General features: G+C 37.7%; 1 protein-coding gene and 1 long non-coding RNA gene across 4 annotated transcripts in view; one reads left to right on the forward strand and one right to left on the reverse strand.

Annotated features, from left to right (window-relative positions):
• Positions 1-17,623, reverse strand: part of bcar3 (BCAR3 adaptor protein, NSP family member) — a 66,541-nt gene that overhangs the window by 24,953 nt on the left and 23,965 nt on the right. For 2 of the 3 annotated variants that reach the window (XM_079897283.1, XM_079897284.1), the window contains 2 exons: positions 11,762-12,107; positions 4,468-4,507 (listed from right to left, as the gene is read on the reverse strand). In XM_079897283.1, the coding sequence (XP_079753409.1) occupies positions 4,468-4,507; positions 11,762-12,107 (386 nt within the window). Of the gene's footprint in view, positions 1-4,467; positions 4,508-9,424; positions 9,748-11,761; positions 12,108-17,623 lie in introns of those variants that run through there. The other variant, XM_079897286.1, reaches the window with a different exon arrangement.
• On the forward strand, positions 501-4,232 carry LOC307173851. Its single transcript, XR_013823913.1, has 3 exons — positions 501-1,666; positions 2,253-2,331; positions 3,365-4,232. It is a non-coding gene; the product is annotated as an uncharacterized lncRNA (long non-coding RNA).

The following is a 17,623-nucleotide window of genomic DNA, read 5'->3' on the forward strand; positions in this document are numbered from 1 at the left end:
TGTGTTCACAGTCAGCCAGGCCATCAAGAACAGAAAGATATAGTACGTACAGGTGCATGTTTGTATGAGAGAGACCAGAAAAGAAATCTGTTGTTTCACTCTTAAAAATAAAAGTCTTAAAAACAAGACTACAAGAATAAAATCATAGCAAAATGACATTGAGGTTGTAATGTTTTTTGTTTTGTTTTTTTAGAAAAAATTATAACATTGACAAAGTTGTAATATTACAAAAAAAAAAAAAAAAAAAATTAAGAGATTACATATTTTATTGCTAAATATGTAGCAATAAAAGATTGTAGTCGTAATATTTTGTGAATCTTATATAGGCTGATAATATAAAGCTCATATTGCTACAAGTACAACTTTGTTCTCGTAATTTTGACTTTTTCCTCAAAATATTACGACTGTTACTTGGACGTTCATGTAAATGTACTTACATTGTAAGTAACTATATGGTTCTTTGGAGATTAAAAAAGTTCTTGATTGTATACTTTATTATTAGCTTTTCAGATCAGATAAGGCTTCTGGGTTTTTTAATGCTTCAGTAGATGCTTTTCTTTGTGGAGGTTCTCCTGCGGTGCCAGGCTGTAAAACCATTTTTGTTCCTGTTTGGAACTTTTATTTTAAAATAGTTTTTTTTTTTTCAGGAGTTTTTAACTGATCAATTTTTTTTCATCCATTCCCAATTTTGAATATTTGTTAATATCCTTTGTTAAAGAGTGTGGTGTTAAAACAATGAGACCGAAAGGTCATATAATGGATACACTAAACCAAATGTGGCATTGATGTCTCTCTGACACAATCCCAATCGTTCCCATCTATGATTCACAACAAGAAGTCTGTGATTCATGCATCATATCTGCAGATCCCGTATGAGAGAGATTTTATTCCCACCCTTTAAAAAATTTGTTTTTAAACATCGTCATCCAAACAATTTCCACCCTCCAGATCATCTTTGACGATAATAGCTCCAATTTCGCACCACGTTGTTGCCAATCTCTGCTTCACACGCAAGGAGAGAGACAGAGAAGAATAAAGGCTTGATATTGAATAAATCATGTCTTCAGTGCTTGACATTAAATATAGATAGATGATTTGCCCTCAGTTCCTTATACTTACTGTAGGTTTTTCTCTCCTTTTTTTCAGAATTGTTCTGGGGTTACAGATGGAAACCATGATGGAAACCACCCAAACCATGATGGAAACCACTACCTGATCTGATCTGATATCATCTAAAAACAAACAGTTTTCACTAACAATGCTAAAACTCAAGTCATCTGACTTCAGGAAGTTATATCAGCATATGAGGTCTTGGAAGTTAATTATCCAATATTTTTGATGGCTGGCTTCCTGTTAACTTTGAAGAAAACATTCCTCAACTAACAGGTTGTCAAAAAAATAGGTCAAGACTGTAAAACCAACATAATTGAGCTGAAAACTAGCCAGTCAAATGAAGAGAGACATAGATAAACCTGATGGAAAAGGGATACTTTTGTATTGATTATAGACCTTGTGTAGATAGCGTATTTAATACATAACGTACATAACAAACAAGGCTGTGAGAGACAGAAGTACTGTTTTAAGGTAGATAACAACATAATCCATGTTTTCTTTTTTTCCTTTTAGAGCATTTTCATTGTTTCATGGCTCAACAATTGACATCCAGGTAACAGTAACCGAGGAAAGTATTACTTTCCAAACAATCTCATTTTCATTTCAAACTGAATATAGTGTCTTCACAGAATATACTAGGTCTGTAGATTTCCTTGCCACTGTCGCCTTTTGGCTTAATGCTTATTAATTAGGGACACTTAATATTTGGCAATGTTATTGATGTAACTGCACTGACACTATCGGATGAGAACTGAACTGAGCTGGGTGATGACATCACTTTATAGATGAATTGATCTCATTCCATAATTGATTAATTTTTGAACCGAACTGAATCAACATTGAACTGACTTCAACTGAACAATGACACTTATGTCTTTCTAGAGCTGATTTACAGCAGAATTCAATTCGGTTTGCATCAATGATCATTAATTAACTGTTTAACAATAGCTTTGAAACCAACTGTATTGAATAAAGTGCTATATAAATAAAGGAGACTTGACTAGATGAGGGTTCTGTTCATAATTGTAATATCATCATTTCATTTTAGTATATTCTACTAAATGAGCTACAGAGCTAGTTTAGATGATAAACCAAACCCATCTGTAGTTTTCTGACTGATGGATTAAACTTGTGCACAGATATAAATGGGAACCTGTACAGACCCAGGTGTTTGCTAAACACAGAGCTGGAAACTCAACACCACCTGAAGAGGGCAAGGTGAGATCCACCTTCATTCATTCAGAGGGAGAGGAAGGGCATGATTTACTGAAGATGTGATCCTTTGACCATTACAAACCTTGACACAGACACACAAATGTCTAGATTTAGTTGTTTTCAGATGAGTTTTTAAGGTTGTAAACAGAAAAACTGTTGTCTTCACATGGCGGATTCACTGCAGCTATTGATGCATGCTTTCAGATGGCCACACATTAAACAGGCAGACAGTTCTGAACTGCATAAAATAGAGTATAAAGAGCCAGTGTGTGCAATTCATCTGATTGAAACATTTCATGGCTATGTTATTCCCCTGAGGATATATTATGTCATCTCCTATCAAGTTCTATTATAGGCCTCTCTGATTGGAGGGTGCATCTCACGAATGTCTGGATCATACTTCACTCGTATTTCAGAAAAATATTTTATTTATTTATTTATTTTCATGAAAATCAACACATTCCCCCATTTCATTATTCTCCGTGGTGATTTTCTTTACTGTAATGAAAATTGTTTTATATGGACACATTACATTTCATTAAAATTCTAATTTTTCACTCTTAATAGTATGTTTTTAATTAAATGAATTGGAAATAAAAATGTAAAAATAAGTTAAAATAAAATCTTAACATTTATTAATTTCTCTCTCCTAATTTATTTAATACAATATTTATTAGTAGTTTTAATTTCAATAATAAATAAATTTAATGTAAGTACCTTTAATTTCATATATGTATATATATTATATACAGTATATATATATTATACACACATGAGGGTGTACAATGTGTTTAATATAATGGAATAAACTACTGGCTTATCCATTATATAATTTATATAATTTGGGGTGAAACAAACGTGATCTTGACCGGCTGTAAGATTCACCCTGTAATGACATCTTTTGAAATTGTGTTTCGTTATGGTAACTGTATGACTGTATGTTCAACTGCACTGGAGCACTGCTACAATGTAGTTGCTAGTATTGACTGTGTGTGTTTGTGCTGTTTGCTTTGGTTTGTTGTTTGTGTGAGGTAAGGCTAGGAGAAGTTTGTTCTTCGCAGAGAGTTGCTAGAGCCCAAGATGAGGCAAACCACAGAGCTACGGAGTATGAGGAGGACAGAGAGAGTGACGGATGGTTTCTCAGCAGGCTGACAGAGGTGGCTGTGTGGTGTCAGCACACTCAAGGCTGCAGGTGATCACAGTGGAAAATCTCATTCAGTCAATGCTAACCGAATGAGACACCCCCAAGATATATGTCACACCATATCTCTCTCATCAGATCTGAGTCATGGGTGTTGTAATACAGTTGTGTTGTGTGATGAAGAGCTTTCATAATGGCTAGATGCCTCAGGTCAAAATAAGGGAAGCCAGGGAACGATTCTGCCTTTGCTGGCAAAGTGAAATTTTTCATTTGTTCCTAACTTGATACTATAATTTAAACTACATACAGTATGCTGCTTGCAGACCCTTGAAACATCACCAGCTCATTTCCTCCTTGTAATTGTGCCATTTTAATTGAGGATGTGTCTACAGGGGCCTCTCGCACAGTAGGAAACGCAGAGATTGTCAGATCTTTATCGAAAATTTTGGCTGTAGAGTTTCCTGTGTTTTATGAACAGCTCTGGCTTAAAGTTATACACGTTTGAGGTCTGATGTATTCAATGTACTGTATTCCTGGCAGAATCAAATGCAGTCAACTACCTAAACGGGTCAAGGAGAGAGGGCTTATATTTGATAAAAATCCATGGCGTGAGTTATAACATTGAAGGAAGTGCAAATGTTTATATAACAGAGAATCACTCACACTGACGCACACATTTATCTCGGATGCAAATCCAAGTATGTGATGTATCATGTATATTTACCCAACTCACTGTCAATAAACTACAATCCTTCATATCCTCAACATTCAGCATGGCTGACATTCCTGTCCCACTTTAAGACTCTACACTTACAAAACTCTTTGAGGTGAATAGTATTGAATATTTTAGAAGGTTAAGGGTTGCCCTAAGATCATCTGTTTTCTACAACCCTCACCCGCCATACCATCATGCATTGCCACTGGCTTTTTACCATAATTGAGCAATCATTCAAAACTCCACACGCACATATCGATAAATTTAAAATGTGAAGCCTTACCTTGACATACTCCATGTTAGGGTCCATGCCTGCACCGTCCCTGCAGGAGAAAGAAAGAACTCTCTTCAGCGAACACATCAACTCTCTAGCTCAGCTGCCTGCCTGTATAACTGTAAGTGTGTGTGTGTGTGTGGGTCCTTCTCTGGGCAGGCTGTAAGTTGGACTGCAGTAAAGTGCCTACCAGTCCAGCCCTGCTCGCCTGAGGTCATTACACCACAATATAGACCACACCAGCCACAACATGTGGACACATATACCCCCCATCCCCCCCAAACACACACACACACACACACACAATTACTTCCACATCAACCCCAATGTGCAAAGTGCAGCTGATTAAAGCAAGTATCAGTTTAGATACTGTGCAAGAAGAATGAAATAAAAACGTATCCAGGCTTTACAAAAGGTTAGGCAGTCAAAGATGAGCATGTCACAGCTGGTGTTTAAGGTCTGGGGGCTTTTAGTGTTTCTCTGTCTCACACACAAACAATCTTGTGACTCTCTCCGGATTTATGCTTACGTGAAGATTTACCCAAATTATAAAGGATTATAGCCAGGAAAAGGGAAATTAATTCCTTGAGTCTAAATTTCCCACAGGGCTGAAAAACAGCATAAATAAACATTTCGGTGCAACCTTTGGGTTAGAGACAAACTTAGCACAAATGTAACAGAACATATGCAATATGTAGGATCCAGAACATATGCAATACGTAGGACCAGACAGGAGGCAGCGACTGTTCACATGACCTCTATTCTTGCCAGCGGCTTTAAGGTTGCGGTCTAGATGTGACTTACCCTAACTGCAGAGATGGCCCATGGTCAGCACTGCATTTTTGTTTTATTTAGATTCTCTATGTGGAGCGTGGAACGCAGGAAGTGCAGTGGTGAAGGAGTCATGGAGAAGAACGTGCAGTCGAGGTGCACGGCTCAGCTTTTTCTCCATTTAGACCATTCCGCCCTCTCTCTTTCTGACAGTCCCTTTCATCTCAGCTTACACAAAAACCTGACTTTTCTTTATGACTCTTTCTTTCTTCCTTTCTTACCACCAGGGTGTGTGGTGGACTGTCTCACCCCCTTAGGGGAATAAGGGTGGCTTTCAGATTCAGTGTGGAGGTGGCACCTGGGGTGAGAGCTCAGATATATAAAAAGCGTCAGATAACTGGAAATATGAGAATGTTTAAGATTTCTTGGCTTGTTTGTTTGCTTCGCATTTGATGGAACTTAAAAGCGTAGCTGATTTCCTGTTTTAAATTCCCATTGAACATTAAGAAGAAAGCAACTCTAGAGACGAGAGGTCACGCTTTAAATCTTCTGAACGCTTACATTAGTGTGCTATAAGAGAACACTGTCAGTACTCCCACGGGCCTACCCAGGAGTGACTTGAGTTTGGGCTGGACATACCGTCTTATCCGCAAAGAGAGGGCATGAAGTGAGGACACAGCCTCAAGAAAACATCCATCTCCATCTCTGGTTTGCTCTATGCCAAGCCACAGCTGCATTGTGTCTCAAAGTGGTGATTTGTACCTCACAAAGCCTCGCCAGTCAGAATTAGAAAGCTGAGGGAGGACAAGGCAAGTTAGAGAGATGGACAGGCTATTATTAGGTTTCCAGAAGCAGATTCATAATGCTTAAACCACTGGAGAGAAATGGGACATTTGAGATGCAATGCTCCCAAAAAATCTGCCATATGCTGTAGTCAAAAATTCACCTACACATTGAATGACATAAAGGCAGTTCACAGCCAAAACGACAGGGGCAATGCGACTCCATGAACTGATACCAGTCAGGTTCACTAGGTTCTGATTAGACAGGTAAGAGTTAAGCTGTGTTGGTGCTTAAATGAGATGTGCACGTTTTATGTCACATGACTATATATTTAGAAAAGGCCCATCATATACTGTACAGCTGCCTGTGTTTGATATGTTCATCAGAAAAGTGATGAGGATAACATAAATTAAAGGCAGCACAGCTACCCACTCTCCATTGCATTTATGTTTAACATTTATATATGTATATATATATATTATCTGGCTTCCTTTAACTCTTTCTAGCTGTTTCTCAAATAATAAGCAGGACATCTTCAAATGTTTGTCAGTTGGAGACTATACCCATGGACTATACTGTTTAAACCTGCCTTCCTATGCGTGATGGAGTTTACTTACTCTTTACTTACTATTTAAGTAGTATTTAAGTGTTTTTATTGAAAATTCAAAAGTTTTTCTTTTAGTTAGGGTGTGGGTTTGGGTTGATGTCTGTATTAATTATAAATAGTTTTATATAAATGTGCTTGTGAAAGAAAAGAGACTCCAAAAAAAACTGTTTCACGTCACATCAGCAGAACTGTGGCAGAAGGAAATCCTTTGGACCACCTAGTAGACTGGATAGAATGTTTGGGTTCCGTAGAGCTTAGCAACACTAACGAAGTTACATAACACTGATACCGGACGGCCCAACAAAGACCTGGGTCACACGTAGAGCATTAATATCATTACTGTTATGCATTTCATGTCAACTAACCAGCAAAGATTTTCAATAAATTGGTAGCTGACATTAAATACAAAAATTATTTTAAACTGCATTTTGTGGATTTTTCTAATACATTCAGGATGCCGGTTTAATTAATTGATTAACTACATGGAATATATTAAATAAAATAAAACATTAAGGACCAATTAACTTAAAATTAACTTAAAACTTAGTTAAGGGACTCTTTTTACAGACTGTGACAACACGCTTTAACGGTCATCAACATCGTAAATCCTGAAAAGTTTTTTTATATTTTCAATTTATTTTCAATGCTGTGTATTAGAAATGTTGTTTGGGCTGTGGGAGTGATAAGATATTTTTGATGAAATATGAGAGCTTTCTGTCTCCCCATAGTCTGCAATGTTATTACCACTTTCAAGCCCCAGAAAGGTAGTAACGACATCGTTAAAATATTCCATGTGACTACAGTGGTTCAACCTTAAAGGTATAGCGGAGGATTTTCCCGAATTTTAGAAAAGAACCGCCCTCTCCACTTTTTGAAAAAATGCACATGCGCAACACTCTACCTGCTCCCGAGAGGGAACGCCTATTAAACGTGTGCACGAGAGAGCAAGCACGAGCTAATCATAGCTTACATTAACTTTTACTAGCAGTGATTTTAAATGGATTTCTCCAAATAGCATGCCAAACTTTACCTGTCAAGAAACTTCGCGACTGAGACATCAGTGGGAAGCCCAACCTGTGTTTTGAGTGCACGCCATCGTGTGAATCGTGTGCACGAGCACGTACGACGGCCTTACGTAAACATATCACCAGAATGATTGACACTTAGGAGGACCAATAGTTTTGATGATCCACCCGGAAAAAGAAAATCCTCCGCTATACCTTTAATGTTATGGAGCGACAAGAATAATTTTTTTGCGCAAACCCCCCCCCCAAAATGACAACTTTATTCAACAATCTCTTCTCCTCCATGTCAGGCTACACGCGTCGTAAACGCAGTGCAGCGCTTCCAGGTTGTACATCAGAACGCCAGCTCGTTATTGGCCGACGCTGTTCACGTGAGCACCACAGCACATGCGTGTGATGCTGACGCAGGAGCCGGCCAATACTGAGCTGGCGTTCTGACGTACAACCTGGAAGCACGGCACTGTGTTTACTACATGAACAGCGTAGGAGTCTGACATGGAGGAGAATAAATTGGTGAATAAAGTTTGTTCAGTTTTTTGCACACAAAAAGTATTCTCGCCGCTTCATAACATTACATTTGAACCACTGTAGTCACATGACATATTTTAACTTTACTACCTTTCTGGGGCTTGAAAGTGGTAATAACATTGCAGTCAATTGAGGGACAGAAAGCTCTTGGATTTTATCAAAAATATCTTAATTTGTGTTCAGAAAATGAACAAAGGTCTTACGGGTTTGGAATGACGTGAAGGTGAGAAATTAATTACAGAAATATCATTTTTGGGTGAACTAACCCTTTAACATCTTTCTCTCTTCTGACTGCCGTTATCAATCTCTCCATTTCTTTCCTCTTTTTGAAAGTTGTGAAAACACTATTGTTGAGTTTTTCTTTTGCTATTTGAGCAAATTGAAACACAAAAAATATATTTAATGTAGTCTCTCATTCACCATTATAGAAGTTTTCCCAACTACGACGACTTCGACTTCTGAGAAACACATAAATGTGAAAAGTTCTCATGTGAATACATTTATCCCCTTATAGATAATAGTATAACAAATAAAACAGTTGATATCTTGTGATGTTGAACATTATGATAGATAGGTGGCACTGTCTGGTGACAAAATATCCCAGTGAAGAAAAAATCCTGAAATGTTTTTATATTGTGGCCTCACTGTAAGGTATTTTGCGATTAAAAATGCTATTATTATTATTATTACTTCAATTAAACTGGTAATTTACTGTTCTTGTTACCTTATATATTGCACAACACCAGGAAATCGTTTAAAACGATGTAAACACTTTTTTTTGTTTGCCAGGTGTCATTTCTATCGTTTGGCAGATTGAACCAAGACTGAGGAACAAAGATAATAGTGGCACACGTGAGATAATTGTGGCCATGTAGTTATGAGGGTGCTGAGTGGGTTCTGTCGACAACTAGAACCACTTTAATCAGCTTTAACAAGTAAATCAATTGGCACTGTTGCTCCTCCATCATCTCTTTCATCTGTCTCATTCTCTCTATTTCTTTGTGTGTTGCTCTCAATCTCTCTGCCAATCTGTCTCTTCAAAAATTCTTTCATCTTTCAGTCAAGCTATAAATTTACAACCCTCACTTTAACCTGTGAAGACCCTGTGTGTGTATGTCTGTGTTAGAACAGCTGCCTCACACATGCAGGTAGTAAGACTCAAAGTGCTTAAATCCTTTGTTTTATAAAAGATCAATGTTTCAGTCCTATAGCAACAAAACCCATAGTCATTGGATCTCATCTGTCTACTCACCTGCAGACAGACACACAAACTGGTGGAGCATTCTGCAGCCAGACGTTCAGGAGGTTGACATTTAATCACAATGCCGTTCGAGTCTCCAAAGTCCTCTTGGGGCAAGCTAGTTATTGCTTCTTGATTTAACGTAGGTGTCCACATTAGGAAATTACAATCCTATTCTGTGCTGTAGGTTCCCCTCTCTCTCCTGTCTCTCTCAGGCACAGTTTTATGTTCTACCTATTTCTTTTTCCATGTGTCATGCAGAGTCGCAATAAGGTGTTGTTATGGTGACTGGGCCGCTACGAGAGGTCGTTGCTAACCCTGCTGCCACCCCAGAGGAGCTTCTTTTGTGTGCCGTGGTCATTTTTCACTTCCCATCTCTCAGTGAGCTTTGTGGTTGTGAAATAGTAGTCCAATATTAGGTAACCTTCAAATGTCAAGGGACAGATATGGCCCACTAGTTTTACGGAAACCCAAACACACACCTACGCTTTCAAAGACACACAAACACACACAGTCTCACTTATGTAAAAGCCTCTATTTAGTCTATCCACTGCTTTTCCTGGGGTGCTTTTGGTGAAAGTACTTACTGAAGAAGTGAACAACACTTCAGGTTATCAATGTTTTGTCTTATGGTCTGTACACTGTTTCAATGCATTGCATTTCTTTTTGTCTCTGGCTCTTTCCACACAAAGTTTTTATTTTATTTTTGTGATGTTAGATCAATTGTTATCTAACAAAATTAACATTTTGTGAAAAGTAGCTTGTTTTAAGATTGATTTCCATAAATTAAATCACAAAATAATGTCATATTTTTGTATATTATCTATTGAATTATTATTTTATGTATCAGTAATTACCAAAACATGGTTTAATAATACTTTTAGATTTAAATATTATTTTTTATATTTTATACCTCCTGAGGTTGGCAATCAACATTTTCTTATTAATAATACATATATTTTATATATTATAAATTTTCCTTTAAGAATTTCCAGGCCTATTTTGTGTCCTGTTTGTGGAAAGTGGCCTCTATAATCTGTAACACTGTCCACAGAGCCAGACGCAGATTACTTTACTATATCTGACAGGTCTTTTATTGAGGGTGAGATATATTACCTGTTAAGTCAGTCTGCGTAAATAAGGGACAAACACAAACTGCTTTGTTGCAGGCTGTGATAAGATCAGAAAGTCAGTAAGGACGATACAGTCAAGAAGGCCTAGAGCTATTGCAAAGAGACGCAGGTAGACAGTGAGGAAAAAGAGACAAGATGTAAGAAAAAGAGATGGAGACAGTCCTGGACATGAGACTGAGCCAGTAGCAGCTTGCATTTTGTGATTATGATCTCAGATGTCCTATTTTCTGAAGTAAGACAGTAAAGTTAACAGGCTTGATGGGTAACGTAAGGCTGAAGACTTGGTGTCGACTGCTCTGACGTCCAACATTCTGTCAGTTATGTTAAACCACTAGTGGAGTCACAACCCGAAAGTTGCTCTGTTAAACAGTCAAAAAATAAGCGTAGATGACATTTTAGAACTTGTGATACTGTAAATGACGTTTAATTCAGAAAATGTTGTCCTGAAGGTAAACAAATTATCAATGAACTTGTAATGTCCTATAACACTGTGTCCTATCTGGGCAAAACACTAAAAGGTTCCAGCAACAAAAGTGTTTTTATCACTTGTTACGTTGTAACGATTAGGGCACGGTGCAATAGTACGATGTAAAATGTGATCAGTGCTTCATAAACAGTCCTATTCTATAATCTGACAATCTGAAAATGAGTTATGACATGTATTTATGTGCACACCCAGTACCAGATGTGTTGTAGTGATTTTGCAGTGCCAATTCTGAGTCACAAAAGATTTGATCATATTGTACTTTTATATAGTCAGTAAAGTGACCAAACTGGCTTGCTCATTCTCACACTGTCTTTCATCATTTGTTCGGTTTAAGATATTTTTAGTTAAAGAACCTAGGCTGTGAAGAGCAGGCAGGTTAATTTGCTGCTGTGTTGACCTTCACCTTAATCTTGACCTTATTCTTTGAAAGCCTATTTCAATATAGTAATGTTACTCTTAGCTGAGGGAAAGAGGAGTATATGATTTCATGAATTGGGAGTGTGTTTTTAACCATGTTACTGTTAAGACATCCCATTTATCTTAAGGGGCGTTCACACTGGTCCATAAAATAGCAACACCTCAACAACTGGGTAGCTTTGAGTTCTTTGCAAAGATTGTGGTGCTTTTGCTTTTGCTGCTGGGTTTTGTTGTGTTTGAATCATTGGGAGAGGACAGGTGTATAGATGGATATAATGGTGTGACAAGTGTCTAGATAGATATACTGTTTACCTGGATGTGACACTGCAGTTCCTGTTTGAGTAGAAAGCATGGTGTTCTTCAATAACGTTGTGTATTAGCGGTGACGGTGGCAGGCGATATCGGCCTGGGTGTGGGGCTGCTGATGATCCCACGTTTCCATTCATCTCCCGCTGCTTCACGGGAGAACCAATGCTGTTCTTCTTTTTGCGAGGCAGTGTGCCATGGATGGAGACGCCCTGGTAGCCGCTGACCGGCATCTCTGCTACGGCAGCCCGTGAGCTCAGCAGATCCATGGAAGATGCGAGCGGGCACTGCCGCCCAACATGCATGTTCCTGGGCAGACTGGAAAACCTCCCTTCTGCCATCATCCTCAGCTCTGTAAAACAGAAAATAAACATTACATTTAAATGTAATTATTCCTGTGATGGCAAAACTGAATTTTCAGCAGCCATAACTTCAGTCTTCAGTGTCACATGATTCTTCAAAAATCATTCTGATATGCTTATGAAACATTTCTTATGATTTATTAATGTTGAAAACAGTTTAGCTACTTCATATTTTTGTGGAAATCGTGATACATATTTTTCAGGATAACATTTTAAAAGAACAGCTTTTATTTTAAATAGCATGATTTTCTAATAATATAATAGTCTTAACTGTCATTTTGGATCAATTTGTTGTGTCCTTGCTGAATTAAAGTATTAATTTCTTTCTTTCTTTAAAAAAAAAAAGGAAACTTTTGTCTGTCTGGGCATAGTGTTACTCTATTTCCATAACAGGAAGGTATATATAATACTGGCAGTAGTCTGTGTGTATACCTATTATTGACCACACGGATAAGGTGAAATGTTACTGGGTGTTATTTCTTCTGACATTCTTTCAGGTGGTATCAACAGCTAATGTTTATACGAAACCTCCTGCCATGTGTGCCCTGTGGCACAGGTAAATTGGAACGTATCACCTTTTGATAGACCTGTCTCCTGGCAGCAAAAGAGAGAAACAAAAAAACAGAGACATCTCTCTTAAAGAGAGGGAACTCCGTTCAGTCTGACCGCAAGACGTGCAGATATGTTATGATCTTCCCTTGTTGTCTCCAAACTCATGTTTACTTCAGCATTCCATTGCCACACGAAGACCACTAATTGGTGCAGTGAAAGTGGAGACAGATTTTATGTAATAATGGATAAGATACATTTGAAGGTATCACACTTTTTTTTTTCAAAGGGATAGTTCAATTGAAAATAAACAGTGGGTGTGTGAGTTCACTGACCCAGACTCTGGATAAGTGTGTGTGAGTGTTGACCCCATTATTCGAAGCGCACATGCACGCAGCAGAGCTGGTGTTGCCGTCACCATCTTTTGTCCCTTTTGTGATGAGTGAAACTCAATCTTGGACCCTGACAGCGCCTCTGTTTAAGGTCTGGCATGATCTCATTCTCTTCATAAAGAGGGGGAGCTGATTTCATACTCAGATTCATTCCACAAAGTTCACAACCATTCCCCAAATGTTCTTCCTCTGCTACATATAACTGTTCATTTAGTTCTGGGTTTGCAGTTCATATTGTTTGTGTGTTCCAGGGTCAAAAATGAACACTCGCCGAGCTGTGACTGAAATTTGGCCTTGGTGAGTAAATAAACTGCTTGTTTTATTTAAAAAAAAAGAAGATGCCCAACATAACAATAGTCTATCCTGGTCCCTTACTGTTTATGTATCTGATGTAAGTGAATCAAATTGTTATAGGAATGGATTACGTGAGAGAATGTTAAGAGAAGGCTCTTACTTTTAGCATTATATAACGCTAGAACCTAATATGGCGGCATTCCTGAGATTATGAGCGGCACACTCGTGATATCTTCATTGTGATATTATTATTTTTGTGTGAGGTTTTACAGACTGTTTAGGATTTGATGAGTCAGAGCTGCTCCCATCATGATCAACAAGGCGTAGACACAGGCTTACGATTTATTTTGCAGTTGTAACGGTTATGCTCAGTTATGTCTTGTTTTAGTTTCGTTTCCACTCTGTTTGTTTGTTTCCCGATTTCCCTGGTTAGTTTCTCTGGCTGTTATTTGTTCCCACACCTGTTTCTGTTCTACTCATTATCTCCCTGCTTTATATACCCTTAGTTTTCCTTAGTTCTTTGTCCGGTCTCATATATGTTTTATGGTTGTGTTCTACTGAGTATTCTCCGTGATTGTATTGTTAAATTCAGTTTATTTCAGCAAATCTCCTGTGTCGTGTGCTTCCCTGCAGCCTAATGTGACAGCAGTGTAGACAACTTAGTTGATTATAGTGATTATAATAGGAGTGTTATAATATTGTCACATTGCTTGATTATAATTTATTTAAATTTTGTTATCTGCTGCAAAGGTTAAGTATCTTAATTTACTGAAGCATAAAATAACAATTAAATGTTTTTATTATTAAATATGTAGCCTATAGACTAAAGACAATGCCATATATAAACAAAGAAAATAAATATTTTAAATATGAAGAAAATGCAATGTGTATATATATATATATATATATAATATATGGGGGGGGGGGGGGGAATTGTGACTTTTTATCCTACAATCCAACCTTTTCTCGCAATTGTGAGTTTACATCTCATAATTCTGACTTTTTTTCTCTCTCGCAATTGCGAGAAAATGTCAAAATTGTCAGCTGATTTTTGTTTTTCTTAGAATTGCAAGCTCATATCTAACAATTTGGATTTTATAACTTTGTAGCAGTTGCGAGATACTGTATAAACTTGTAGCCTAATTGCAAGGGGGAAAAAAGTCTGATTTCCAAGTTTATATATTCTGACTTTATTTCTCAGTTGCTTGTTTGTCTCACAATTCGGACTTCATAACTCACAACTGCAAGTTTATATTTCGCAATTGTTAGAAATAAAGTAAACATGCAATTGTGAGGGAAAAAAATCAGAATTGTGAGATAAAAAGTCAAAATTACCTTTTTTATTCCGTAGCGGAACCAGCTTCCATAGGAATTACGGTTTTATGGTCAGTAAAAATTATTCATAAGTTTTCTCAATTTATCCACCAGTGCACAGTGTGACAGAGTTAATTTTGGTCCATGAGTGCATCAGTGGAGAATGGAAAGACATGGAAACTCCCTGGTAAAGCCCTGTCGGGGTGTTTGAACCTGCAAACTAACCACAGTCACCTCCGCCCCCCCAAAAATGCACTTATCCATGACCACCAACGTCCTGAATCAGTTTATCATGTGACTGTGCTCTTTTAATGCTGTTCTTCAGGATAATTTTAGATTTAACAAACCCTAAGATAACAGTTGTGCTGGTCCTTCTGTTCTTAAAGAATAAGAAAACATATGCGCTTAATCAGACTACAGCTGTCACACACCTGTAAATACTCTTACTCTTTTCATAATCTGGGTGTTCTGGTGTATAATGACTAGATACACACAGTGGGTTTTTAATGGTTTGATCAGGGCACTTTGCAATGTTATGAAATCCCTCTATGAATACCTCAGCTGTATATTTATGCACCTGGAGCACCTGTGCGCTGTCCTGGGGCCCTGAAACACGAGACACCATTCACTGGTGCTGTTTTCATGTGGTGTGTAATGGCTAGGAGACATTAAAATCCACAGATCAGTGTTACTGAGTTATCATCCTGGCTAGTCAGGAATCCCCTTTTGGTTTCAGATTAGTTTGTCTCACATGTCTCAGAGTGTGAGGGATAGTCATGCTCCTCTGAGAAGGCAGATCTGGACTTCCTGTGTCAGGGGAAGTGAGGGGTCTGAGTCATAATACTCATACACTGGTGATTTTAGGAGGGCAACTGTGACCTTACTAAAAATAAAAATACAGTTGAAAAAGCTGGCATGCTCATATCAGATTTTTTAAGGGATCAGATTTTAAAGGAGGCAGACCCTCCAGGTTCCTGAGGGAGGCCATTTATATAAGTATGATTATAAATCTTTCTTCAGCGTACATATTTCACAGGTGATTGTGATTTAAAGGGATGGTTTACCTAAAACTACTAAATTACTTCAGCATTTATTCACGCTCGTGTCTTACGAAATCAATCTTAAAAACATTTACTGTATAGAAGAAACATAAGAAATAAATACAGGGATTAGAATGACATGAAAGTGAGTAAATGATGACCATTTTAATGTGTGGGTGAATTTTTCTGCAAGACTTTCCTCTAATAAATAATAAGGCCTTACTGAGGTAACAAGGCAATCAAATCACACTCATGTGCATTTAAACAGCCAATGTTCGGTGTAAAATGTAATTGGCTTCAGCTATGGACTTTTTTTTGTGTGAAGAGACGTCTCATCATTGACCACTACAGTCTTAAACTTAAATCAATGCTTTTTAATTATACCCATCGTTGAGGATCGATGAACTTGAGTCGGGCAAAACTGAGAAAATCTCTAGTCTTATTGATTTCATCAGTCTATTTCTTTACTTTTAAACGACTAAGAACAATTGATTTTTGCTTTACTTTGGTTCAACTACTTTTGGCAAGATCCTTTAAGTTTTATTTTAGTCAAATTCTGAAAGTCCTCAGTATATTTTCTCTGTACTTTATACACCCCTACTGAAAGAAGAAAGCTGAAAAGTTTTAAAAGTTTATATGGTTGGTGAGCACTGTCTAATATTGTTCAATATTTTAATAGCAGCAATGTGTAATATGTGTAACATGGACACTATAATGTAAAATATCTTGTAAATATTACATAAACAAACTACTCCTTGTAATAGGAATCTTAAGCACAAGTGATTTCCCTGCTCCTGCTCTCAGCCCAGGTCAAAAGGCCACTGTAAGCTAACTTGGTGTCTAAGAGCTCTGCATGGTGTAATTTTCAACATTTCAGCACCCAGTGAGGCAGAAAGACAGCTGTCAGCACTGCAGATATGCAGAACGGGTCCCCTGTGGCTCTGGATTATATATGCTAAACAATTAAACCGTTTACTTTCACTTCCACCCCAGAGATCATGAATATGCAAAACGCTCATTAAACGGTTCTTAATCAATGCTTTGCTCTTTTATTTTCTCTGTAGACTCCCTATTGATTATCCAGTTCTTTCTCAAGTGCTTGTTCTATTCTAGACTGACATGCCATCATATGACCTCACTTCAAAATGTCAATCACAGTAGCCCATTCTCTCTCTCATTCAATCCTGAAAGCACAGCTAGTTTCTGGCTGACATCACCCCCTATATCAAACACACTTGTTTGCCTCTGGCTAATACAATGTCATGTTTAAGAATGTTGAATTGCCTTTGTTTTCCAGGAAAGCATATCTTATTCTTTTTTTAGGCTGGTTTATGCACAGATTACAGGGATAATTTGCCCCCGAAAAAGTATTCTGTCACCACTTATTCACCCTCATGTTGTTCCAAAACCCTATGACATACTTTCTCTTGTGGAACACCAAAAAAAGAAGTTTATCACAATGTCTGAGCTGCTCTTTTTAATACAGTGAAAATTGATGGCGACCAGGGGTTACCGACTAATAGACTAATAGCACTAAAAATAGTGCATAGAAAAGGGGTATAGAATTGTACTGGTTACAATAACAATCAGAGACAAGGTCACACTGGGTGTTTTTCATACTCAAAATGTGCATGTAATACAAACAAGACTCTCACAGCAAAAAGGTTAAATACATGAAGGAGGAGAATTCTCTGCGCATTTCAAAACAACAAGACAACTATTCTCACCCTGGCCCTTTCACCGTCCAGCCATCCCCCACAGGAGTTGGTGGGAGTCTCGTGAATAATGCAGTTCTCCTTTAATTAATTCAAACCTGCTTACAGAACACAAAGACCCGAGTGAGAGGAGAGCAAGTGTAGGGTTTAAAGAGCTCTTAACACACAGCCATGCATCAACCATGATGGCCTGAAGGAGTGG

Source organism: Squalius cephalus (genome assembly GCF_949319135.1).
Source record: "Squalius cephalus genome assembly, chromosome: 16".
Classification (NCBI taxonomy): domain Eukaryota; kingdom Metazoa; phylum Chordata; class Actinopteri; order Cypriniformes; family Leuciscidae; genus Squalius; species Squalius cephalus.